At 41.8% G+C, this 27,174-nt stretch overlaps 2 protein-coding genes across 2 annotated transcripts in view; both read right to left on the reverse strand.

Moving 5' to 3' along the window:
• The window catches only part of LOC129702094 (chromosome-associated kinesin KIF4-like), a 51,756-nt gene extending 33,140 nt beyond the window's left edge, over positions 1-18,616 (reverse strand). Inside the window, 9 exon segments of the mRNA XM_055643642.1 lie at positions 1,050-1,169; positions 2,389-2,425; positions 2,427-2,484; positions 2,588-2,754; positions 3,103-3,192; positions 6,564-6,754; positions 7,916-8,030; positions 8,913-9,036; positions 18,577-18,616. Of these exon segments, the coding sequence (XP_055499617.1) occupies positions 1,050-1,169; positions 2,389-2,425; positions 2,427-2,484; positions 2,588-2,754; positions 3,103-3,192; positions 6,564-6,754; positions 7,916-8,030; positions 8,913-9,035 (901 nt within the window). The 5' untranslated portion in view covers position 9,036; positions 18,577-18,616.
• A 6,557-nt stretch (positions 18,617-25,173) lies between these two features.
• Positions 25,174-27,174, reverse strand: part of gdpd2 (glycerophosphodiester phosphodiesterase domain containing 2) — a 65,257-nt gene continuing 63,256 nt past the window's right edge. The window contains exon 16 of the mRNA XM_055643645.1: positions 25,174-27,119. Coding sequence (XP_055499620.1) covers positions 27,079-27,119 — 41 coding nt within the window. The 3' untranslated portion in view covers positions 25,174-27,078. The remainder of the gene's footprint in view (positions 27,120-27,174) is intronic.

Raw genomic sequence — 27,174 nt, forward strand, 5'->3', positions numbered from 1 at the left:
CTAAAAAACAAAACAGAAGGACATCAAATCCCATGTTCTCTATTACAATTCTTTGCTGCAACCATTGAACCACTCTGGGTCCAGATAGGTCTAATTTTAGTAACATTGTTTGCAACAAAAGTGACCTTCCAAATGTTGCAACTAATGAAAACAATGATCTTCATATTGACTATTGACCACAAAAGTCTCCGTCCAAATTAAGCTTGTACAAACACAAATAGGACCGACAGTTTATGGGAGAGGATTAAGAGAAAAAAAAAAAAGGTTTATCATGGGTGTATTGTGTGTATGATCCCATGTTAACAAAAAGCAGACTTGTAAGTGAGAATTGATTACCTAGCCATGGTACTTTACCACTATCATCAACCTGCACAAGAAAAAGCATTTGGGAAAAAGAAAACTGGGAAATAAATACACACCAACCACCGCATGGTAATCAAAAAAGAAAAATCAATCACAAGGAGGAGCAAGTGCAATCCCTTCCGTCCTATATTTGAAATCGAAAGATCAAGGAGCGCGAATAGAAATATTCATTTGGAATAGACACAAACCAACAATAAAACTAAGCCATGACTGCCCTTCACCGCACACAGTGTCTGAGACGGACTGGCAAAATCATTAAGGACCCCTCACACCCCAACCATGGACTGTTTACCCTCCTCCCATCAGGGAGGCGGTACAGGAGCCTCAGGTCTCTCACCAGCAGGCTAAGGAACAGCTACTTCCAAAACACCATTACCCTGCTGAACTCACAGGCCCGGCGCCGGCCTCCCCTCCCCCCCCCTTCTCATCAGTATTATTTATAGTTTATATAATTTACAGTTAAGCTCTATTCACCAGAATATAGCACATGTCAATCTTTTATCTGTGTATATGTATATGCCTATGTACATAGATCAATATATCCTCATTTGTATATATTGTTTTAATCAGCATTTTACTACTTTGCACTATGATTAGATGCTAAACTGCATTTTGTTATACCTGTACTTGTATTTGTGCAATGACAATAAAGTTGAATCTAATCCAATCTAAAATCAGAATCTCACCTTGAAGCAATCGTGTTAGCTTTGAGTCACGATATGGTACAAAACCGGTGCGATTATTCTCATCCCCTAGTGCACTGATGACATTGCCAAGGCACAACAATCCACGGTTGATATTAATCCCTGTAACAAGATGATATTAGAACATCCACAGAATACACAACACAAAACCTGCAACCCCATAGGGAGCTTCTGTTCCTCGGCAACAAATGTCAATGAGAATGGTTGAGCTCGGTGATCTATCAATCCTGAGATCGAGACCTCGTCATCTGGAGATTTCACTACAAAATCTAGAGTTCCCCGGCTCAACAGCACTGAGGGAGAACCTCGTGCAGTTTAATGTGACAGCTCATCGTCATTTTGCCAAGACTGGTTAGGCATAGAAGCTTTAACGAATGGAACAAAAAGGAGGTAAAAGTAGCCCGATAAGATCATCCCCCACTTTGCTGTTTAACTTGGCCCTTCTGCTCAACTTGGCCACATCAGCCAACATGACCCAGCTACACTAGTCCCACCTGCCTGTGTATGGACCATGTCCCTCCAAACCTGCCCTATCCATGTACCTGTCTAACGGTTTCTTAAATGGTAGGATAGTCCCAGCCTCAACTACCTCCTCTGACAGCTTGTTCCCGCTGAGTTTTTCCAGCATTTTTGTATACCTTCGATTTTCCAACATCTGCAGTTCCTTCTTAAACAGCTTGTTCCATTCACCCACCATCGTTTGTGCGAAAATGTTATTCCTCAGATTCCTATTAAATCTTACCCCCATCACCTTAAACCTATGTCCTCTGGTCCTCAATTCACCTATTCTGGGCAAGAGAATCTGTGCATCTCCCTGATCTATTCCCCTCATGATCTCATACACCTCTATAAGATCACGCCTACTCCATGGAATAGTGTCCCAGCCCTACTCAACCTCTGCCTATAGCTCAGACCCTCTAATCCTCGTATATCTTCTCTGTACCCTTTTGACATCTTTCCTATAGCATGGTGCCCAGAACTGAACACAATACTCTAAATGCAGTCTCACCAACATCTTATACAACTGCAACCTGACCTCCCAACTTCTATACTCAATACTCTCACTGATAAAGGCCAATGTATCATAAGCTTTTTTGACCACCTTATTTACCTGCGACTCGACCTTCAAGGAACCATGCACCTGCACTCCTAGATCCTTCTGCTCTACAATGCTCCACAGAGCCCTACCATACACCGTGTAGGCCCTGCCCATGTTGGACTTCCCAAAATGCAACACCTCACATTTCTCTCTATATAATTCCATCAACCATTCCTCAGCCCACCTGGCCAATCGATCAATAATTTTTCAGAATAAAATTACCTTCTTTCAGGCGGTCACCTTCTGCTTTGGTTTTTTTTTTGCCGTTCTGACCCTGCCAGATCTACCAGATGGAATTTTGAACGGATATAATGGTTTCTGTGAAAAAGTGAACAGACAGTTAGTACCTTGAAGCAGGCATAATACAACACTTGCACATTTACCAGTTAGGAAATGTATTACTTAAACCAACAATATTTACCCATCACTTTTCTTTCTCTGCTCAACAGCAATGGTGAAGATGGCATGCGATCGGGATGACTGGGAGTTCATAGCTGTTGCAGCAACTGTTCTTGTAGAATTCCCTTGCTCCAGGCATCCCACCATATCCATGGCAGTGTTTACAGTCCTTTCTATTAGTCCCACAATCTGAGAGTATTAAATTAAAAAAAGTTGTACAAGAAAGGAATTTTAAAGGGTGTTCAAAAAAAAAAAAATCAAGGGAAGTTGAAAACAGGAAACATTAACGTGCCCAAACAAACGCGACTAAAAACCAGATCTGCAGATTACTCTCCAGAATATAATTGTCCTTTAGAGCATTTATATATAAAATTAAGTGCCTCTGCAGAATGTAGGCTCTTGTCCATTTTAACCAGATGGCACCAGTTCAAAATGCGGTATCAGACTAACAGATTAGCTATGTAGAATGTCAAATCACATCTTCAATATACAGAAGACACATTCTGGCAATTGTAAGGAAGGAAATGTCATGCATACCTTTATTCCATCTTTGGGATCTTCTCTAATGTGGATCTGTGATTTGTCCCGAGAAGTATCCAATAAGTCCAAAATCTCCTCATTATAAATCTTTACGACAATGATAAATGTAATTACGACTATGATAAATGTAATTTCAACATCAAGCCCTGAAAATATATCAATTTGACCCCCCCCGAAAAAAACAAAACAAAGGTATCTTCAATACTAAATTACACAAGTTTCCACAGGCAACGTAACCAGTAGAAAGGCAGTTTTCAGAGTGATAATTTCCTACAAGCAACTTATTATCTTTGCCCATTTTTCATTCAAATTGTTTGGGAAGGAAGGCTACATCACAGCCCCACAAAACTTGGTTTAATGCTACAGAAGTACAGATGCATAGTGTCTGTTGCCACATCACTCATGATCGATTGGAAAAATACACCACCCGTTGCAATTTATTCAAGTTAGGAAGCTTCTATAATGCAAGGTACAGGATGGCATCTAAAATATGGCTAAGAGTAGGAATTAACAGGCCCTTTTCAGAATGGCAGGCAGTGACTAGTGGGGTGCTGCAAGACTCAGTGCTGGGACCCTAGCTATTTATGATATATATTAAATGTTCTATAGACTCTGGATCAGTTCCTGTGGACTGGAGGATAGCTAATGTAACCCCACTTTTTAAGAAAGGAGAGAAAACGGGAAATTATAGACCAGTTAGCCCGACATCGGTAGTGGGGAAGATGCTCGAGTCGATTATTAAAGATGTACTAGCAGCACATCTGAAAGCAGCGACAGGATCGGTTAAAGTCAGCATGGATTTATCCTAATGACCTGGAAGTACTCACACCAAATCATATTCTTCTGCTGAAAACCATTCCAACACTTCCACCTGGGCTTTTTGTAAAAGAAGATTTGTATATGAGACGTAGATGGAAGCAAGTACAATATATGGCAAATCTTTTTTGGAGGAGATGGTTACAAGAGTATTTGCCTTTAATCCAAGAACGACAACGATGGCTAAGGATTAAAAGGAACTTTGTTCCAGGCGACATTGTGTTGGTGGCTGACTCTACAGCATCTAGAGGTTCTTGGTTAATGGGTAGAATACTGGAAATCATGCCTGATGTTCAGGGTTTGGTACGTATAGTGCGACTGAAAACAAAAAACAATGTTTTAATAAGACCAATAACTAAGTTGTGCTTGCTTCTAGAAGGCAAAAGCGAAGATGGAAGAGTCAAGAAAGAATTGTGATTGCAGATATATAGTGCATGCTATTTTTTCCTCATTAGTATAGTGGTTAGTATCCACGCCTAGCACGCGGGAGATCGCGGTTTGATTTCCTGACGAGGGAGCCACAGCGTTTTATTCCCTGATATTTTGATTTTGATGTATGTTAAGCCTTAATGGCCACTTTTTTGATGTTATTTGGTAATTGCCTCATTATGTATTCGGAACAATTAGGGGCCGGTATGTAGTGGCCATTTGGCCTATTTTGCATGTCATTGTGGATGGCATGTTCCTTTAAATTTTAGCCAGCCCGTTATAATGTGGGTGGGATTTTATGACGTGTCTTGGGGCGTGTTTATGCAGCTTAACTGCTTGCATGGTAGTTTAGTTGAGGATTTGTTTTGGACAGGAGGGAGAAGGTTTATCCTTCGACCATGTCAAGCAGGTCAAGCATGTCAAGCCTCATGTGAAGAAGAAGACACGAGGAGTTTTCTAGTATCTGAAGCAATGCGCTGGAGTTCGAAGAAGATTGCTGGAACAAGTCGGAAAACCTTGGATGTATCTTACTGTTTTATATCTACAATAAAGAAAATATTCATTAAAAGACTGTGTGCTGAAGCTTTATGAAAGTAGAAGCTCTGAAAGTCTCTGAGGCAGCTTGCATGCGTACTGAAGATATTCCCCTTATCCCCTCTCGTCCAATTAGTGGCTAGGGAGTTAATTTCATGAAAGATCTGAAAAATCTGCCGCTACAAATAATACTCGACTAATCTTCTGGAATGTTTTTGAGAATGTAACATGTAGAATGGATAAGGGAGAGCCATTGGATGTAGTGTATCTGGACTTTCAAAAAGCCTTTGGCAAGGTGCCACACAAGTGCATGCAAAATCAGAGCACATGGTATTGGGGGTTGGGTATTGACATGGATAGAGAACTGGCTGGCAGACAGGAAGCAAAGAGGATTTTCAGAATGTCAGGTAGTGACGTGGGGTGCCACAAGGCTCAGTGCTGGGACCCCAGTTATTTACAATATATAACAACGACTTAGACGAGAGAATTAAATGTAACATCTCCAATTTTGCGGATGACACAAAACTGGGTGGCAGTGCGAGCTTTGAGGAGGATGCTGAGGCTGCAGGGCGAGTGGGTAGATGCATAGCAGATGCAGTACAAAGTGGATAAATTAGGTTATCCCTTTGGTGGCAAGAACAAGACGGCAGATTATTACCTGAATAGTGTCAGATTAGGAAAAGGGGAGGTGCAACGAGACCCGGTGTCCTTGTACATCAGTCACTGAAAGTAAACATGCAGGTGCAGCAGGCAGTGAAGAAAGCTCATATTATGAAGGCACGTTGGCCTTCATAAGAGGATTTGAGTATAGGAGCAGAAGTCCTTCCACAGTTGTACACGGCCCTGGTGAGACCACACCTGGAGTATTGTGTGCAGTTTTGGTCTCCTAATTTGAGGAAGGACATTCTTGCTATTGAGGGAATGCAGCATAGGTTCAGCAGGTTAATTCCCGGGATGGCAGGAATGTCATATGATGAAAAAATGGAACGACTGGGTATATACCGTATTCACTGGAATTTAGAAGGATGAGAGTTGATCTCATAGAAACATATAAAATCCTTAAGGGATTGCACAAGCTAGATGCAGGAAAAATGGAGCCCATCTTAGGAGAGTCCAGAACCAGGGGTCACAATTTAAGAATAAGGGGTAGGCCATTTAAGGCTGCGATAAGGAAAAGCATTTTCACCCAGAGAGTTGTGTATCTGTGGAATTCTCTGCCACAGAAGGCAGTGGAGGCCAATTCACTGGATGTTTTCAAGAGAGAGTTAGATATAATTCTTGGGGCTAACGGAATCAAGGGATATGGGGGGAAATGTGGGAATGGGGTTCTGATTTTGGATGATCAGCCATGATCATATTGAATGGTGGTGCTGGCTCAAAGGGTTGAATGGCCTACTCCTGCATCTATTTTCCATGTTTCTATGACCAATGTACTGACGCACGGTGGCCTACTATCTTACTCTTATACGATTGTGCCTAATGCATAGGAGGATTGTGACCGAATGTAAAAAAAATTCACTTGTGTACACATGACAAGAAAGTACCATCGAAAATGTAAGCAGTGAGAATTTAAGAGGTAGTCGAGGGACGAAGAGAGGCAACAAAACTTTGAATTATGTGCTACAAGGAAAATGTTCAGAAATTGTCTTAACGAATCCACAATCTCAGCCTTCCCTCACCTCCAGATAGGAGATCTTTAATGTAAAGTCATTTTCAGAATTATCTTCGATCTTATTAAAGGGTGCGTTTATTACTCTCGGAATGACACCAACACCGGGATCTCCCTCCTGTACAGACGTGTATGTGCCACCCATTGAATAGGTCTTTCCAGAGCCAGTCTGTCCATAGGCCAGCACTGTGGCATTGTATCCTAGAGAAGTACAAGAGATTAAAAAAAAAGTCAATGTTATCATAACGGACGCAATAAGTAATCAATGTTTAAAATGATTAAAGACTTGCTTGACAGTCTGATTGTAAGTGGATATTCTTCTAAACTTTAACGAAACAAAATTGGAATTGCCAGAAATGTAGCATTCATGTGGATCCAAGAAAACCCACCAATTCAAAACTTTAATGAACACCCAACCCCCATGTAAGAGTACATATGCTTGTTGACATATTTAGCAGAACAAAGGAGCTAATCCTTTGCGACTTCAGCAAGCAGGATGGAGTACACACCCTAGTCTGCATCAATGGTGCTGAAATGCAGACGGTTGGGAGCTTCAAATTCCTAGGTGCAAAAAAGGATAACTTGATCCGGCCCAACCAAATTAGTAAGACAGTCTAGAAAGCACACCAACACTTCTATGTAGATGATTATGGAAACTTGGCAGGTCCCCAATGTATCTTACCGATTTTTATGAAGTACCATAGAAAGCATAGTATCAGGATGCATTACAGCCAGGTGTGGCAACTGCTCTGCCCAAGAGCTCAAGAAATTGCAGAGATTTATAGGATGCAGCCCAATTCATCACATAAACTAACGTCCTTCCACCTCCAAATCAACACTGCATTTCATGATGACTCAGGAAAGCAGTCAGTCATTCTCTCTTCCCCCTCGCTCTAGTTTGACAGAGTTTTCAAAAACTTGACAGCAAGTACCACCAGATTCAAGAACAGCATCTCCCCCACTTTTGGCATCTTTTGAACAGACCTTTCATACACCAAGGACATATTCCCAATCTCAGATCCAGCACTTTTTCCCTACATTTTCTTTGTAGCTCTAACAATATATTCTGCACTGAAGTATTTTTTTGCATTACCAGTTGTACGCATGCAAGGTCTGCCTGGTGTGGTATGCAATGTACAGTTTTCCTAGTGTTTCTCAGTAAGTCTGCCATAAATCGATATAAATACTGCTAACTACATTTTCACCTTATTAGAACAGGATGTCTTATAAAAAAAGTTATCAAATATGTGACAGGTGGAAGAGTCAAAAGATTTGATAAAAAGCTGCCACCAATGGTAATTAACAAGCAACATAAACAAAACTTCAAGCTTTTCATAAATACATATAGTAGGATGTCAGTACCTTTGAATATTCCCTCAATAAGGGGGCCAACAGTGACCTTAAACACTTCTTCTTGTTCAGCATATGGCTCAAAGACATGATCATAGGAAAAACACTTGTTTAAGCCCAAAATTACCTGTAATAAGGAAGAAAACAAAAGCACACAACATGATGAAAATAACAAAAGGTTCGTTCTTGCCCGTTGATGAAGCCGAGTTTTAGTTAAAAATATAAGAAGATATTAAATTGGTTTCTGGGCTAGCTTACAGCTTATATTTAGTGTCAAATTAGGCTTGCCTTAGGTTGTGGGTGTGTGTGAGATAATAAATCATATAACATTGTCTCCCAAGTGACAGGCAGAGGAGCAGCTAGAGAGATAGCTGGTCAAATCTTTGAAGTGAGATGCCATAAACCAAATGACCAATGTTTATGGGGAGGAGGCAATAAAGGAAGAGAGAAATAGCCAGTCACATCTTTGTAAACAGATGGCCTATGTTTATGAGGGACCAAGTGACAAAGAAAAACCAGGGAAGTGGAGATAAAATGGCCTATGTTTAAGAGGGACCAAGTGACAAAGAAAAACCAGGGAAGTGGAAATAAAATGATAAAGCAAATGGTCAATGTTGTTAGTATATCTTGTACCATGTAAACAAAAGGCCTTTGATGCGATGCAATCTGTGGAAACCTTTTCCTGTACCTCTGACATGATTAATGTCTGTGGAAGGTGTTAAGGGGACAAAAAAACCCTATTTAAGGCAATGTAATTCTGTTGTTCAGAGAAGGTGTCTGAGCACAGTCAAGTGTCTGTGTTGGTCACTTGACTGGAGTTCTCCCTCCCTTCCATCGGCCGATGTTAAGTAAAGTTTTGAACTGGTCTACCAAACAGTTTGTGTGGTGTCTGTTTATTAAGAAGCGAACCTGGTTTAGTAGTTAAAATAAGTAGCTTTTTCACCGTATATTCCAATCTTCTACGGAAATACAGAATCCACACAAACTGTTAAAACTACTAAATTATTACCTGTGGCTCTCCCGGCATAAATGTTAAGCACATTTGACATCCTTCCTCGATTTCTTTGCGCACGAGTGGTCGACAGCGCAAGGCCACTCGTACGGGAATTACTTTATCCTCTTCTCTTACCATTCTGCAACAGATAAGAGCGTGTCGAATTGCCAAGTGTACATTTTATCTGAAACATACTCAGATGCAAACATTGAAGTAGTTAACGGAACTAATTAGACAAGTGCCAGAGGTTTGGGGAGATAAATGTGATCAAATTTACCAATAAACAAATCAAAGTCTGACAAGAGAAAGTGCAAAAACGTAAAAAGCAGTTCAGAGGTCAAGCAACAAGATGGCAATAATTGAGAATATTTTCAAGAACAAATGTACGTACTAATTTGCATAGTCATTAAATGTGGAAAGATTTACATTTGGAAGAGGAATGAAAAATAAGATCTTCTGCTTGACACATTTTACTACCACTATCCTACTTTATAGTGTATTAAATTCAAATTACAGCACACATTAAGAGTGAATCAGCCCCATGTAGTTTTGCCCACGCTTGATATATTTTAGATAGATTGGAGCCATTGAAGGAAAGTACTGTTGATGTATTTGGATTTCCAAGACAATTTAAGATCGTCAATAAATACATATCCAATTGAGAGTACAGGATAAAATGCACAACATTTTACATTTGGAGGCGTCATCTCATATTTGATATTTGTTGAATCATAAAATGAAAGTAACAAATCAAAAATACATTGCACAAAGTATGCAATAATGTCATCTAAAGTTACTGCAGTGATGTGTTCAAAGATACTCTCCATACAGCAAAATTCAGAGAGCCATGACAACAAATGATTAACCACATTGTTGATCCTCTAATACAGATTTTTAACATTCTATGTACCCTTTAGAGAATATGCACTTGGATGATGCATTGAACATCTGTCCATGGCCACCAGAAGGTTATACTCAGGTTGCTAATTCCTCTTTGCATTTTTTGACAATCGAGTGCTCTCTCAAGCCAAGGTCTTTCACTGCTCAGATAAGTTAGGGTTACTCTGCTTTATAGGAATAGACAGCTTGCATCATTAAGTACTTCATATACAACTTGAGATAGCTGCAGGAATAGCAGCACAAAATGTATGTATTATACTCCAGTATGGGCCAATTCTGGAATATCAAAAAGCTTAAGATTTTGTAATGTAACTGGGGATATTTACTAAAGTTTATACGTCATGGAAGTACAAAATATTTCACTTTTTCCTTAACGAGGGCAGGAAATGCAGTGGGGGGTGGGATTGAAAAGAGAAAGCAAGAACAATTGGACTGATGTTCAATTATCGGTTGGCATTCATTGCAAGAGGGTTTGAGCTTTAGAGCAAGGAGGTCCTACTGCAGTTGTACAGGGCCCTGGTGAGACCACACCTGGAGTATTGGGTGCAGTTTCCTAATTTGAGGAAATACATTATTGCTATAAAGTGCAGAGTAGATTCACCAGGTTAATTCCTGGGATGGCAGGACTGACACATGATGAAAGATTAGATTAGATGTGTTTATTGTCATTCAGACCTTTCGGTCTGAACGAAATTCTGTTTCCCTGCAGTCATACATATAATTAAAAAATGACAAAAACACACAATCAACACAAATTTAACATCCACCACAGTGAGTTCACCAAACACCTCCTCACTGTGGTGGAAGGCAAAATCTTAAAGTCTCTGGCTCTTCCCTCTTTGTTCTCCCTCTGCGCCGAGGCGACGGTTCAAACCCCGCGGGTGGTCGCTGCCTCGCCACAGCTCAGAGGCCGAGTCAGGTCTCCGCTGCTGCCGCCGCCGCCGCTACAGCTTCGGTGCCGAGTCAGGTCTCCGCTGCTGCTGCTGCTGCCGCCACAGCTTCGGTGCCGGGTCAGGTCTCCGCTGCTGCTGCTGCTGCCGCCATGGCTCCAGGGCCGAGTCCGGTCTCCGCCGCTACTGCCACCGCTACAGCTCCATTGCCACCAGCTCCGCCATTAGGCCTCGGCGCAGACGGAGACGGGGGATACGACCAAAGAAAAAGTCGCATCCCCCGAAGGAAGAGGCCAAAGCATGTTTCTCCCACCCCACCCACATACATACACAACTTAATAAAACAAATTTAACTAAGACACGGCAAAGAACAAAACGAAAGAAAAAAAAACCAGACGGACTGCAGGTGGGCCGCAGCTGTTAAGCCAGCGCCGCCATCTTTACAGAGTAGGGATCCATCCTTTACAGAAAGGATGGATCGACTGGGCTTACATTCACTGGAATTTAGAAGGACGAGAGGGGACCCTATCGAAACATAAAATTCTTAAAGGATTGGACAGGCTAGATGCAGGAAATTTGTTCCCGATGTTGGGGAATCCCAGAACCAGGGGTCACAGCTAAAGAATAAAGGGTAGGCCATTTAGGACTGAGATGAGGAAATAGTTTTTCATCCAGAGTTGTGAATCTGTGAAATTATCTGCCATAGAAGGTACTGGAGGCCAATGCATGTTTAAGAGGGTTAGATTTAGCTTTTAGGGCTAAAGGAATCAAGGGATTATGGGGAAAAAACAGGAAAGGGGTACTGATTTTGGATGATCAGCCATGATCATATTGAATGGCGGTGCTAGCTTGTAGGGGCAAGTGAACTACTCCTGCACCTATTTTGTCTGTTTCTATGTCACTGTTGTTAAAGATAATTTCAGTGGTTATGGATTTTCCAAGGATTGAAAAAGGCAATTTCCAGAGTAGAATCTGCTTTAAAGCAGAGAAAAAGTTGCAAATCTTTGGAAAACATTTTGAATGAGAATTCACATATATTGAGGATTGAGACCAACAGATTTGTTGAGGTTCAAGGGAACAGATGATGCAGGGTATTTTATTTTTATTTATAAACTTTATTTCGAACAGAATAAAAAAAAATAAAAAGCAAATGTGAAAAGCAAGTTTGCCCTTCCTCAAATTAGGGGACCAAAACTGCACACAATACTCCAGGTGTGGTCTCACAGGGCTCAAAATTAACGGTTGCCCGGGTGCCAATGGCAACTTACAGTCCCGCCGGGCAACCTAAAAGCCATGCCATTTTGCCCGCCTTGGCAAGCAACCGGGACACCCACCCGCCCGCCATCCGGGTCCTGGTCTCTCTGCTCGGCACTTGGCTCTCCGCTCGGCGCTAGCTCTCGGCTCGGGTCTCTGTTCTCCGCTCATCACGGCCGTGGTTGTCGCCGGCAGCCCTGCACATGCGCAGTGCCATGGCAACTGGTCGGCGTCGGCCACTTTCTCCCTCCCTTTGCATTGTGGGAGCTCTGGCCACCATTGCTGCCCGGTCACTGCCTCACCGCGACCGCTGAAAAACAACGCAGAATCACTCCCTGGAGCTGCAGTAACTCCCTGGAGTAACTCTTGCTTCTTGGTTTCCTGGTCCTCCAAAAATATTCGAAATGGAATTTATACTGGTGGACCCCACCACCACCAAACACCATACTCTGAAAAATAACAGCCTATTGCATTTTATCTGTTTATTTATTTATTATATATATATATGTATGTATTTATCTGTTTATTTATTATATATATATATATATATACAAGCAAAAATTTCATTGCCCTATCTGGGACACATGACAATAAAACACTCTTGACTTCCTTAAGCAAAAAAGGGTTATTAGGAAAAAAAAGCTGCCTTAAATTTAGTTGCGTCTGGTTGGTACCTATGGTAGGGTGAAGACTATTCCATGCTTTAATTGTGCGGGGAAACTCCATGGAGCAGCCAGCATCTCTGGATAGAAAAAATTGGACGACGTTTCGGGTAGAAACCCTTCTTTACATTTCCTCTGGTTTTAGAGTTTTTAGTTTAATTTAAAGATACAGCGTGGAACAGGCTCTTTGGCCCAACAGATCCACGCCGACCACCGACCACCCGTACTCTAGTTCTATCCCACACATCAGCGACACAAGTCAAGAGTGTTTTATTCTCTTACGTCCCAGTTAGGACAATGAAATCTTTACTTGCAGCAGAACAGAATATGTAAACATAGTACTCTGTAAACAATGTTATAAACGAGAAAAAAAAAACTCCATACAGACAGCACCCATATTCAGGAGCAATTCCGGGTCTCTGGCAATTTTAGGCAGCAAATTTATGGCCAATATTATATGGTTATATGGTTAATGTACTGCGGGAAAAAGAAAGGAAGAGGCGGAGACAGTAGACTTTGGGAGAGCTGGGAATGGGAGGGGAAGGAGGGAGAAAGCAAGGGCTACCTGAAATTGGAGAAGCCAATGTTCATTCTGCTGGGGTGTAAACTACCCAAGTAAATTATGAGGTGCTGTTCCTCCAATTTGTGGTGGGCCTCACTCTGGCCATGGAGGAGGCCCAGGACACAACGGTCGGATTCGGAATGGAAGGGGGGGGGGGGGGGGGGGGGGGGGGGGGTAGTTGAAGTGCTGAGCCACCGCTAGATCAGGTTGGTTATTGCGAACGGAGTGGAGGAATTGTGCGAATAACCATATTTTTGTTTGGAAGTGGATAGAGATAATATGAATTGCATTAATTGCAACGTGTAAAAAGAGATGAGATACTGTATTGTAATTTTACTGCATGTCTTTGTGGTATATATCATGTCTTGAATTGTGAATACGTTTAGTTTGTTACTTTATACGAAGCAAAAAAAATATGTGAATGCTTCATTGACCATAATTCCGACTGGTAACTACGCACGCCTCATGCAAACCATCTGAAATGACCACCTAAACTGTGATTTGGCAACCTAAAAAGCTGCCGAGGTTGCCTGGCTGGCAACAGGGAAAAAAGGTTAAGCGAGAGCCCTGTCTCACTAGGGTTCTGTACAACTGCAGAAGGACCTCTTTGCTCCTATATTCGATTCCTCTTGTTATAAAGATAAACATGCCATTTGCTTTCTTCACCTGCTGTACCTACATGCTTACTTTCATAGACTGATGAACAAGGACCCCCAGATCCCGTTGTACTTCCCCTTTTCCCAACTTGACGCCATTTAGATAGTAATCTGCCTTCCTGTTTTTGCCACCAAAGTGGATAACCTCACATTTATCCGCATTAAACTTCATCTGCTATGCATCTGCCCACTCCCCCAACCTGTCCAAGTCACCCTGCGTTCTCATAGCATCCACCTCACAGTTCACACTGCCACCCAGCTTTGTCATAGAAACATAGAAATTAGGTGCAGGAGTAGGCCATTCAGCCCTTCGAGCCTGCACCGCCATTCAATATGATCATGGCTGATCATCCCTCAGTATCCCGTACCTGCCTTCTCTCCATACCCCCTGATCCCCTTAGCCACAAGGGCCACATCTAACTCCCTCTTAAATATAGCCAATGAACTGGCCTCAACTACCCTCTGTGGCAGAGAGTTCCAGAGATTCACCAATCTCTGCGTGAAAAAAGTTCTTCTCATCTCGGTTTTAAAGGATTTCCCCTTTATCCTTAAGCTGTGACCCCTTGTCCTGGACTTCCCCAACATCGGGAACAATCTTCCTGCATCTAGCCTGTCCAACCCCTTAAGAATTTTGTAAGTTTCTATAAGATCCCCTCTCAATCTTCTAAATTCTAGAGAGTGTTAAACTGAGTTCTTTCAATCTAAAGTCAACTCGACTCAAACACTTGTTGCTGTTAAAATCAATTCTTTATTCAGCTGAGACTAGTCTCTTGAACCTTCCAACACAGAGCTGATGCTCTGGGGCGGGTCCAGAGAGGAGTAACTTTGATACAAACTCATGGCATTTATATAGGTATTAGACATTTTAGATACAGAGGTTATGACAAGCTAGTAACCAATCATCTGAGTCCTTCTGGTGATTTACAACATCAGTCACATGATTCCCCTTCCCTGGCCTCATTACAGCCTTCGTTTGCCTGTGCTTTATAACTGTTTTAGGATTATTTTATTTCAACACAGCAAAACCCCAGTAGGCTCTTATGAAAGACCATTCCTCAAAATACAAGATACATATATAACACAATGATCACACAAGTCATACACACTGTCTATACCAAGAGAAAATATATTTCTATAAATCTAAACAATTTCTATAAGTCTAAAGTGTACCTTTCTATTAAGCCAATACATTTCATAATTGGTGTTATTATAATTTTACACATTTTGAAATACCATTACCTATGCCTTTAAAACATTAATTATATAAGTTTGCTGAATTACAGTTTCTAAGTTCAAAACACACATTTCCATCTCAAAGCAACTATTCTTTCACTTGCATCTTATTCTTTATCACACATTATAATTGTACACAGCCAAAGCTAACTGCAGTCTATCATCTCTCAGCCTTGAATTCTCTCAAACCTAGCAAAACAAGCCATAACTCTTTACCTTTATGTCACATTCAGAGCTCAAAAATGTACCATAGCGACAGAACAGATGGCCTAAGAAGAGGCCCCTTATTCAGCTTCCGAATCGTCAACACAAAGCCATATCAAATACAATTTTCTCCAGTGCTATAATTGCCCCAAACAATAACCTAAGCTAAGCAGGTTCTGGTTCAGGCCTCCATGTTTTGATTCATCTTTGCCTGTGTGTATGTGTCTGTTTGCACTTTATTTCGGTTCAGGAAAACTTTAAGCTTTTCTTTTGCAAATTACCTAGCTTATATAAAAGTCACTATCCAAGTGGTTCTATTTGTATAATATTTCCTCAAGAGTATAAACCAAGTCTATCCAGTCTTTCTTCATATTCCCTTGTATTGTGTTTGAATTGTATCAATCATCTGTTGTTGAATAAGATTAGCATAAGCGAACAGTTTGTTATGACTAAAGAAACAATTGGCACTTGGTAATTGGTAGAATATTTTCTTAGAATAGTATCTAACAAAAGTAAACAAAAGGTGTTTTCTGCCCAGCATAACTAACTGTCAGCTAATTGCGCTGTGAAGTCAGAGACCGGGTGAGCAGTTTAATAGTCCGCTTACTATATTGTTTTCCATAATGTTTGTGAATATGTTGTCTATTAATGTGGCACAATGAGAAGTAATTCTACTAGGTCTGGTTATTTTAGGACAAACCCATACTGTACATAGCATTGATAAATTCTTCTGTCATTTTGTGCTTTTTTTTTGGATTCAACAGGTCAATATTGTAATCCCCACAGATGAACATAATCTTTTGTAATGATTTTGTAAACATGTTTTCCATCCAATCTTTAAATACTTCAATACTGGATCCGGGAGCTCTGTATATACAGCTCACAATAACATTTTTGTTCTTTTCCATACAAATTTCTACTGTAATACATTCCAACAAATCACCAACAGCTGTTGCCATGTTCGCCACCACCTTATATTTCAGTATTTTATCCACATGCAAGTTAAAGCGTGAGATCAGCTACTATCTTATTGAATGGCAGTGCAGACTTGAGACTCCAAGCCCTACCTTTGTAATGTAAAATAATGCACTGCTACCAATAAGAATGGAAGAGCCCAGGATCTGGCATCATAAGATAAGATCATCACCATAAACTTATCCCAATGCTTGGTATATGAATGCGAGGTGTACATACATGCCTTCTTTTTTCTGACTACAAACATTAGTCAGCAAAATGCAAGTTGGTGACCCTCATATACAAGCACATTGCCAAAATAAACTTCCATAAAGATTGACTGATTTAGTTGTACAGTCTGGCTTGCATGCCAACTGAGTAATCTGAAGAAGGGTCTCAACTCGAAACATCACCCATTCCTTCTCTCCAGAGATCCAGTAGCTATTTGTGTCTATCTTCAGGGAATATCCAATGTTGGTGTTGCAGAAATGTTTACCTCCACTTACAGCAAGTGGTTTTAAATTATTGGTAGAGTTCAGAGGAAAATGTTTACATTACACTATTTTACTTTGTGGAATCGTAAATCTTGTTGCAACTAACAACGTTTTTAAAACCCAATCTGATCAAAGTAAAATACATCTTAAAGTACAGAAACAGAAGAAACAAGTCAGCATACAGGGATTAATACATCATTAAGGAAAAACTGCATGTTGGTATGGGTTTATCAAGATTTCAAGGCCAGTTTATAGTCACATGTACTAATTTGGGTACATTGAAATAAAATATGGGCAAACTAAAACATATTCAGTTCAATCAGTCTAACAATAAAGGTTGCAAGTAGAAACAAGAACATCTGAGGTTGGTTTACAAAGAAAGGACAGAAAGTGCTGGAGTAACACAGGAAGGCAGCATCTGATGCAATGGATAGGTTGCATGGTACTTCTCAAAAGAGGTTCAGTAATCCTTCCCATTAACATAACCAAAGCCCCCTCAAAGCCAATAAATATTTCAAACAAAGCCAAATCAGTGAAAGATTTCAAATATATTTCCGGGGAGAGTTAAGTTAGCAGTAGGAAACCAAACAAATTATTCCAATTAATTGTAGGATACAGGTGCACAACCTTTTATCCGAAAGCCTTGGGACCAGACACTTGTCGGATTTCGGACATTAGGGTTAGGGTTATAGGTTAGGGTTGGAAGATTTTTAGCGTAGATTAGGTAGGTAGCGCGGGCTGCTTGAAAAGTCTGGAGCAGCTGCCTCCTCCCCGGAGACTGGGGAATCATTGCATAAATGTTAGTCAGTTAGTTTGGAGGGATTTTATGTGGTGGTGGTGGAGTAGGGGTGAAGGGGGAAACTTGAATTCTTACCTGGTCGACGACTCCCAACCTCGCGGAGCTGGGGTCTCCGTCCGGCCGCGGGCGGCGCCGGTTGGAGCTCCGACCCCGGCAACTCTACCCCTGGCTGCGCGGCTCCAAATCCAGCGACGCTCCGCGAACGTTGGGTCGGCGGCCACAGCGCTCCGGAGCTTGCCGCACGGCGACCCGGTAAGGCATTGCCCGCTCCCCGCTGGTATCCCAGCGCTGCGACGCCGCCAAATCCCAACATTCGCGGAGCTGGGACGTCCGGCCGCGGGCCGCGCTGGATTTGGAGCGCCGCGCAGCCAGGGATAGGGTTGCCGGAGTCGGAGCTACAACCGGCCGGACGCCCGCTGCCCCAACGGCCACAGCGCTGCGGAGCTTACTGCACGGCGACCCGGTAAGGCATTGACCGCTCCCCGCCTCTCCGACCAGGTCGGGGACTAAGAATTAAAGTTTACCCCTTCACCCCCCCCTTCACATAAAAGCCCTCCAAACTAACTAACATTTAAGCAATGATTTACAGATGTTTAAGTGTCTCCCCGGTCTCCGGGGAGGAGGCAGCCGCTACAGTAGTACAGACCTGGGTTGATCGTGGGTCGTTTCGGGTCAAGTTTGGTGCCAAACGCGAGCTTTGGTGCGCAGACGACATCGGATAAAAGGTTGTGCACCTGTACTGCCTTTGGTTGGGCGACTATTTAAAGGAATGCACCAGAGATAACGGATGAAAAGAAACTTTGCAAGATGTGGCGATTTAAAAAAAAAAGCTGAAATCAAATGCAAGTCAAGGATTTTACTCGAGTACAATTTTAGAATCCATACTGAACCAGAAAATGATGCCCTGGTCATTGTACCCGCTCTCACTAAAGGGCAGAGCGTACATTTCAGGGGCAAGATCGTTCAGCGGGCATTCAGACGCCTTATCCTCTGCACTGCACTGCACTGCACGGACACTGAGCCGGCTAACTCACTCTTCTTGCCTTCGGTCAAGCAATTGCAAATTCCTACCTTCAAGTTGGTGTCCCTCCCGCTCCGGGTTGTTGTTGTCTTATACGATCTTTAAACGACAGATTCCATACAGCGACTCTGCAACTCCAGCCGCCCGCGCTGTTGCCGACACACATTTAAATCTTCCGCCAAGCTGGCGTGGTGACGCAGCACGCTCGTTGCGTCGGTTCATTACGTCGGTGGGGGGGTCGGTGGGGTGGGGGCGGAGGATGCCATGGAAACGGCGCTGGTCAATGGCGGCGCATGGAGAAGATGTCGGACAATGGTGAGAGTCATAGAATCAGAGTGTTGGAGTGACAGTCACAGCGCCTTGGGGTCTGCACAAGATTCTCAATCCACACCTTTTCTCCAAAGATGCTGGCTGTCCCGCTGAGTCACTCCAGCATGTTGTGTCTGTCTGCAGTCATAGAGGAGCCATTCACACAGCAGCAAACAGTGGAAACAGTAGCAAAGTTATAACATTTGGAGATTTAAAAAATCAAGTCTGCAATTTATCCCATCAGATAAAGCGTAAAAAGAAGTTTAATTTGACACCTAATTCATTTTTTAAAATCTCTTACTGTGAGAAAAGGGTTTATAACATGTTCTAACATCGGTAGTGGGGAAACTGCTAGAGTCAGTTATTAAAGATGGGATAGCAGCACATTTGGAAAGTGGTGAAATCATTGGACAAAGTCAGCATGGATTTACGAAAGGTAAATCATGTCTGACGAATCTTATAGAATTTTTCGAGGATGTAACCAGTAGTGTAGATAGGGGAGAACCAGTGGATGTGGTGTATCTGGACTTCCAAAAGGCTTTCGACAAGGTCCCACATAAGGGATTAGTATACAAACTTAAAGCACAAGGCATTGGGGGTTCAGTATTGATGTGGATAGAGAACTGGCTGGCAAACAGGAAGCAAAGAGTAGGAGTAAACGGGTCCTTTTCACAATGGCAGGCAGTGACTAGTGGGGTACCGCAAGGCTCAGTACTGGGACCCCAGCTATTTACAATATATATTAATGATCTGGATGAGGGAATTGAAGGCAATATCGCCAAGTTTGCGGATGACACTAAGCTGGGGGGCAGTGTTAGCTGTGAGGAGGATGCTAGGAGACTGCAGGGTGACTTGGATAGGCTGGGTGAGTGGGCAAATGTTTGGCAGATGCAGTATAATGTGGATAAATGTGAGGTTATCCATTTTGGTGGCAAAAACAGGAAAGCAGACTATTATCTAAATGGTGGCCGATTGGGAAAGGGGGAGATGCAGCGAGACCTGGGTGTCATGGCACACCAGTCATTGAAGGTAGGCATGCAGGTGCAGCAGGCAGTAAAGAAAGCGAATGGTATGTTAGCTTTCATTGCAAAAGGATTTGAGTATAGGAGCAGAGAGGTTCTACTGCAGTTGTACAGGGTCTTGGTGAGACCACACCTGGAGTATTGCGTACAGTTTGGTCTCCGAATCTGAGGAAGGACATTATTGCCATAGAGAGAGTGCAGAGAAGGTTCACCAGACTGATTCCTGGGATGTCAGGACTTTCATATGAAGAAAGACTGGATAGACTCAGCTTGTACTCGCTAGAATTTAGGAGATTGAGGGGGGATCTTATAGAAACCTACAAAATTCTTAAGGGATTGGACAGGCTAGATGCAGGAAGATTGTTCCCGATGTTGGGGAAGTCCAGGACAAGGGGTCACAGCTTAAGGATAAAGGGGAAATCCTTTCAAACCGAGATGAGAAGAACTTTTTTTCACGCAGAGAGTGGTAAATCTCTGGAACTCTCTGCCACAGAGGGTAGTTGAGGCCAGTTCATTGGCTATATTTAAGAGGGAGTTAGATGTGGCCCTTGTGGCTAAGGGGATCAGGGGGTATGGAGAGAAGGCAGGTACGGGATACTGAGTTGGATGATCAGCCATGATCATATTGAATGGCGGTGCAGGCTCGAAGAGCCGAATGGCCTACTCCTGCACCTAATTTCTATGTTTCTATGTAATTAGCTGACAGTTATGCTGGGCAGAAAACACCTTTTGTTTACTTTTGTTAGATACTATTCTAAGAAAATATTCTACCAATTACCAAGTGCCAATTGTTTCATTAGTCATAACAAACTGTTCGCTTATGCTAACCTTATTCAACAACAGATGATTAATACAGTTCAAACACAATACAAGGGAATCTTGATATTGCGTACAGTTTTGTTCTCCAAATCTGAGGAAGGACATTATTGCCATAGAGGGAGTGCAGACACGGTTCACCAGACTGATTCCTGGGATGTCAGGACTGTCTTATGAAGAAAGACTGGATAGACGGTTTATACTCTCTAGAATTTAGAAGATTGAGAGGGGATCTTATAGAAACTTACAAAATTCTTAAGGGGTTGGAAGGCTAGATGCAGGAAGATTGTTCCCGATGTTGGGGAAGTCCAGGACAAGGGGTCACAGCTTAAGGATAGAGGGGAAATCCTTTTGGACCAAGATGAGAAAAACATTTTTCACACAGAGAGTGGTGAATCTCTGGAACTCTCTGCCACAGAGGGTAGTTGAGGTCAGTTAGCCTGCAGACTTAACATTGTGGAACTCGTGGTCCCTGGTTAGAGACTGACTTTGGAAGCTCCAACTGCAGGAGCTTCGACCTCCCCAATCGGGGAGTTTCGATCGCCCTGACTGCCAATGGTTCAACTGCCCCAACCACGGGAGAATAAAGAGGAAGATTAGACTTTATTGCCTTCCAGTGAGGAATGTGGGCAATCCGCTGTGGTGGATGTTTATGTTAACTTTTATCTAGTTGTGTGTCTTGTTGCTTTTTTTTTAGTATGGCTGTATGGTTATTCGTGTTTCACTGTACCTTAATTGCTACACGCGACAATAAACAGACCTTTGAACCTTTATCCACATATTGCCATTTGTCCAGAATTGTTAACAAACATTGATGCTATCTTTGTCAACATCAGCATTCAAAGTCTGAAGAAGGGTCTTGACCTGAAACATCACTCATTCCTATCCAGAGATGTTGCCTGTCCCGCTGAGATACTCCAGCATTTTGTGTCCATCTTCGGTGTAAATCAGCATCCGCAGTTCCTTCCTCAGCATTTATTTTTTGGTCGAGCTGCTATGGTGAACCTCTTGCCCATATTTTCCGCTTAGATATAAATCACAGCGATGATTGCAGTATTGGTTTTAATTACAACTAACTGCTCAGTAGCGGAAATATCGTGTGCATGTTTTTGTTCATTGTGCGATTTTGGCTGAGGTCTGGTAGCACCCTTGGCTTTGAATCATGAGGTTATGGATTCAGTCCCCACTAATGCAAGAAATGAATATGTTACCTCAGTGCAGTGCAGAGCTAGTGTTGTGAGACGGTGTGGTGTGAGACGGCGGGACTCCTACCATTATCATGGTAGCCTCTTCTCTTGGTTCTTGGTCCTCCAAAATATTCCAAATGGAATTTAAACTGGAGGTGGGAAGCAAGTTGACAAGGGATTTCTTTGAGAAATTGACAGGCTGATGCAGGGTAGGATGATTTTCCTAGTTAAGGATATATCGTACAAGTAGTTCTGCTATAGCTCATGTTTCCATATCACGCAGACACAAGGAACCGCAGATGCTGGAATCTAGTGTAGAAGAACACCAAGTGCTGAGGTAACTTGGATAGGTGACGTCGGCTAAAGAAGGAGGACTTGGATAGGTGATGTTGGCTTAATAGAAACATCATCTATCCAGGTCCTCCAAAGATGCTGCCTGGCCCGCTGAGTTACTCCAACACTTGGCCTTCTACACAAGATTCCAGCATTTGCATTTCCTTGTATCTACTCTTTACATTTGTAAATCCAATGGGAAATAACTTTGTAATACCAGTTTCCAGACGTAACACCAATTAACAGTAATCGGCAGCACCCATAGGAGCATTGATATACAGAGGGATCTTGGAGTGCAAGTCGGCCGAACACACTATGGGAACTACACTCGTCCCCATTCAGGATCTATACATCAGAAGGTGCAGATCCAGAGCCAGCAACATTATGGGGGACCCCTACCACCCCAGCAACGGACTTCCAGCTGCTACGTACAGGCAAATGCCTCCGCTGTCATGCTGTGAAAACAGAGAGGATGATACAGGCCATCAGGACTGTAAACTCTTATCTCACCAGGGACTAATTTACCATACTAATTTACTGTTGTGTGTCTTTTTAAAATTGCTGGGTTTTTTTCTATTATGTAAATACTGATTCTGTTCTATTCTGTTCTGTAGTTTTTTGCACAATCCGCAGGCATTGCCACTTTCATTTCACTTGTAGGTGTATTGACAAATAAAGTTGACTTGACGTGAAGTCCAGAGCTCCCTGAAAGTGGCAACACGTGGATAGGGTGGTAAAGAAGATATTTGGCATGCTTGCCTTCATTGATCATAAAGTTCACCGGGATATTACCTGGAATTAAATATCTTACCTCTAAAGAGAGATTTGGACAAATTTTGATTGTTTTCTCTGGAGCACTGGAGTCTGCGGGATAATCCGACAGATATACATATATATGAAATTATGAGAGGCGTGGATAAGGTGGAGATGGTCAGAGTATTTGTTTCTATAGGATCAAATACTACTGGGGACAGGTTTAAAACGAGATAGGGAAAATTTGCGAGGGAATAGAGGGACATTGATCATGTGCAAACATATGGATCCGTTTAGATTGATGGCTAAAAGGCCTGTTCCTGTGGTGTATTCAGTGTTCTACATTCTTACATATGGGACTGATGTTAGAATTCATCAAATTAATTTTATTATAAACTTGGGATCACCCATAAATCCTATGCCCATGATGTAATATGTATCAATAAATTCTGCTGAGTCATATATCAACCCTATAAATTGCCCTCGGGTTAAGAGACAGTTGATCTTAGAAATTGCTTCAATGCATTTAAATTGTTTTCCAACACCATCCTAAAACCCCAAATGCTTTTTGTGAAATTCCCATAAAGATCAATATTTTCAATCGTAAGGCTTGTAGGGATTCCCTGTGGGTTTTGTTTTGTTTCTTTTCTCAGGATCTGTCAAAGCCAATTCCTAATTATCCTTGAGAAGGGGTGTTGAATGGCCTTCTTGAACTGGAACATCAAAACATAATGGCACTGTGGAGTTCTTTGTGTTATATGAGTTAAGAAAGGTTGCTCTTTGCTGGTAATGAGAATGTTGCTAGTCAATGGAGGCAGAAGCAGAAAAAGATGGACCCAGTGGCTACTATTAGTATCTGCGGCAAGAGCCGAAAAGTTAACAGAAAAGAAAAATATAAAATACCACAAATTTTAAAGACCATAAAAACATTTAGAAATACTCAGTTGTTTTACCAAAGTGACATAATTAAATATATTTATTTTCTCCATAGTGGACTTCTGTCAATGTTTTTGATGAAGATATTCCCCGAGTTGTGTAGGGGGTTTCAGGATTTACATCTAGTGAAGATGAAGGAGTGTAAGGGGTAGGCTTTTCACATTGAGGGTGAGGCCATCCAAATGAGAGGCCAGAGGAGGTGGTAGAGGCAGCTACGACTACAGCATCTAAAAGGCATTTGAAAAGGTACATGGATAAAAAAAGACGTGGAGGGTTATGGGCCTATCACAGGCAAATAAGATTAGTGTAGATAGGCATCATGAGCTGGGCGGAACTATTCTACAATTCTAAGAGTGGTGGTGTATTTCCAAGTCAGGATGATGTTCGATTTGGAGGGCTGGTGCTTGAACCCTTTGATTCTAATGAGACTTGCATGTTTAGAAGATCCTATCAATGTAGGCTAGCTGGGTAATTGCAATGAAATATATAAATGGTTGACTCTGCTACCACAGATCAATGGTTTTGAAGAGAGTGAATGTTTATGGTGGAGGATGTTGATGGTGTGTAATCAATCAAGCAGTCTACTTTGCTCTGGATGGAGTGGAGTTTTGGAATGTTGTTCTAGCTGCAGTCATGCAGGCTAGAGTATTCCATCGTAGCCTTGTCCTGTCCTCCATAGATTGATAGAGAATGTTCTGGGATCTATGGATGTGAATTTCCACCAGTTCCTGACCAGATCTTGGAGCTACAGTAGTAATGTGGCTGGTCCATTTGCATGTTTTCTCTGCAAATAAGTGAATTTCCCACATGTGCTCTTGTTTCTTCCCACATCCTCGAGACATGCTGGTTGGTAGGTTAATTGTGTGTTACTGCAGGTGGGTGTTAAAATCTAGGGGAGTTGTTGGGAATGTGAGAAGGGTAGGTTGGAAGGAAAATTAGTGGGGCCAAGGGATCGATTGGCATAAATTCACCTGGTAGCAATGTTGCAAGCAATTAAAAAGCAGGACTGGTGGAAGCAACTTTTTCTGACAGCCAGTTCCACACTGTACTTGCTGAAGGACTCACTGAAGCTTGGAGCACTCAATGCCAAGGTTCTGTGGGGGAGGGCCACAGTCTAGGATCCTACTGCTGGACATTGAGGGGTATAGTCTGGTGGGGTCACCCCTCAAACAAGGAAAGGGACATCACCCCAGGGATCCACCAGTGGCAACAGTGCTTGGTGTAAGGAGAGTTGCGAAGACTATAGAATTGACTATTGACACTGAATGTCGGAAATGATTTTTCATGGTTGTTTTGTATAGATTTTTAATTCTGAATAAAGTTTATTTTTGGAAATAAAAATAGCCTTTCTTTGAGCAATTCATATTCTTACAATGTCACTAAAACTAATCCTGATTCCCCAAACATTAGTAGTTCCACATATTATTTTTCCTTTGTGATTTTTAATGTTCATTTGTTCACATGTCAATAATTCAAAAATTAAAATCAAATATTCCAAACCACATTTACAAATAAAAGCACAGCACTTGACATCATCATTGTGCATGTCTTCCATGTCTCATTGACTATCTTAGGGAACCCTTATGGGTGCAGTGAAGGAGTTTGTAAATGGCTTTGTTTGATGATCTTGAGGAGATCTAGACATATAAGCCCTGAATTTGGACTGCTGCTTTGGCAACAATTCTTAAAACTTCACTGATCCAACTCACAATTCAAAATGTTTGAACGGTTTGAGGGACGTTGCTAAAACCCTGGTAGAATTGATACTTCTCTGGTCTCATTTAATTTCAGTTTGGTATGAAAGATACACTGTGGAAACAGACATTACTGTCCACCGTGTCTGCACTGACCAACAATCACCCGTACACTAGTTCTATGTTATCCCAGTTTGGCATCCTACACACGAGGGGCAATTTACAAAAAGCCAATTAACCTACAAACATGCAGGTCATTGGAATGTGGATGAAAACCGGTGCACCCGGAGAAAATCTTCTGTCATGTACAAACTCCATACAGAAGGCAACCATTGTCAGGATCAAACGCTGGTCTCTGGCGCTGTATGGCAGCAACTCTATCTGTGCGTCATTGTGCCATCTTTTGATAATGTGGAGGAGAAAAGATCCTCATGGCAGGCCCAAACAAGCCTGTAAGTTCAATTAGCAACTACCTAAAAATATCAACATCAATTGTGATTCATTCTTAACTTGGATTCAGTGGTGAGAGAAATGTGATATACTTCATATTTAAACAGTAATAAACAGACCAACAAATAACCACCTATAGTTACTATGATTTTTGTAAACAGATAAGGCAGGAAATGTGCATAGTAAAATGTAGTAATACCAATAAGAGAAATGTCCTATTAATTTCTTCCTCGTGTATTGAAGGAAGGATAAACATTGGGTGGTATATCAGGAATGTTACTTAGTTATTTACATATAACAGAGCAGGTGGAGTGACCTCAGTTGATCAGTACAAGCTTCTGGAGTAAATCAGACATAGAAACACTTTAGGTTTGATCAGGAAACTGGTAATTCATGTAAACCCAGGGCTAAAATTTGTGTATCCAAGCTAAGATCCACACATGTCCAGTGCCAGCACATTCATAGTCATGTTAGCTCACAGACCACGTGCTAATTGTTGCAGTGAAGGGCCCCAGCATGCAGGCTGCTAGGCAAGGCTATGTGTTGAAGACTGCAACCTATGTGTAGCCTGAAATGTTTCATGGCCAGTTCCATGGAAAATTTGTGAGGGGATGGTATACTGTAAGGCAGGAAGCTACCATTGAATTAGAGGCACATTATATCTAACATTATTTAGGAAACATTTTTTTTGAGTTGCTGTAATATTTCCAGACATTTGAGGAGATATGGACTGTTCTGGAATGAAGTATTCCCAGTCTTCTTTGTATGCTTTCAGGGAGCAAAGTTGATCCTTGGTAGGGGGAATTTGCGTGAGGGTCAGGGCTTAAGAATTGCAATTAGACAGAAACAGAACATAATTAAAACATTTAAAAAGTACATATTTTGTATTATACACTGCCCTCCTGAGACTTTGGTTCATTTCGAAACAAGATTAAAAAAAAAAAATGAGGTACAATTTTGCTTTGACCTTTTCCTTACACACTTAGAAGCCACAATCCAGTTGCTGTGACACACGCAGCTAAATATAGAGGTATAGAGTTCTCAAAACTTAATCAGAGTATTGTCTCCTCATTGTCTCCTGACATGTTAAATTCTGGATAGAGAAACAATAAAGAAATTGTTAAAACATAAATAGTAATTTGGGAGCA

Source organism: Leucoraja erinacea, chromosome 12 (genome assembly GCF_028641065.1).
Source record: "Leucoraja erinacea ecotype New England chromosome 12, Leri_hhj_1, whole genome shotgun sequence".
NCBI classification, from domain to species: Eukaryota; Metazoa; Chordata; class Chondrichthyes; order Rajiformes; family Rajidae; genus Leucoraja; species Leucoraja erinaceus.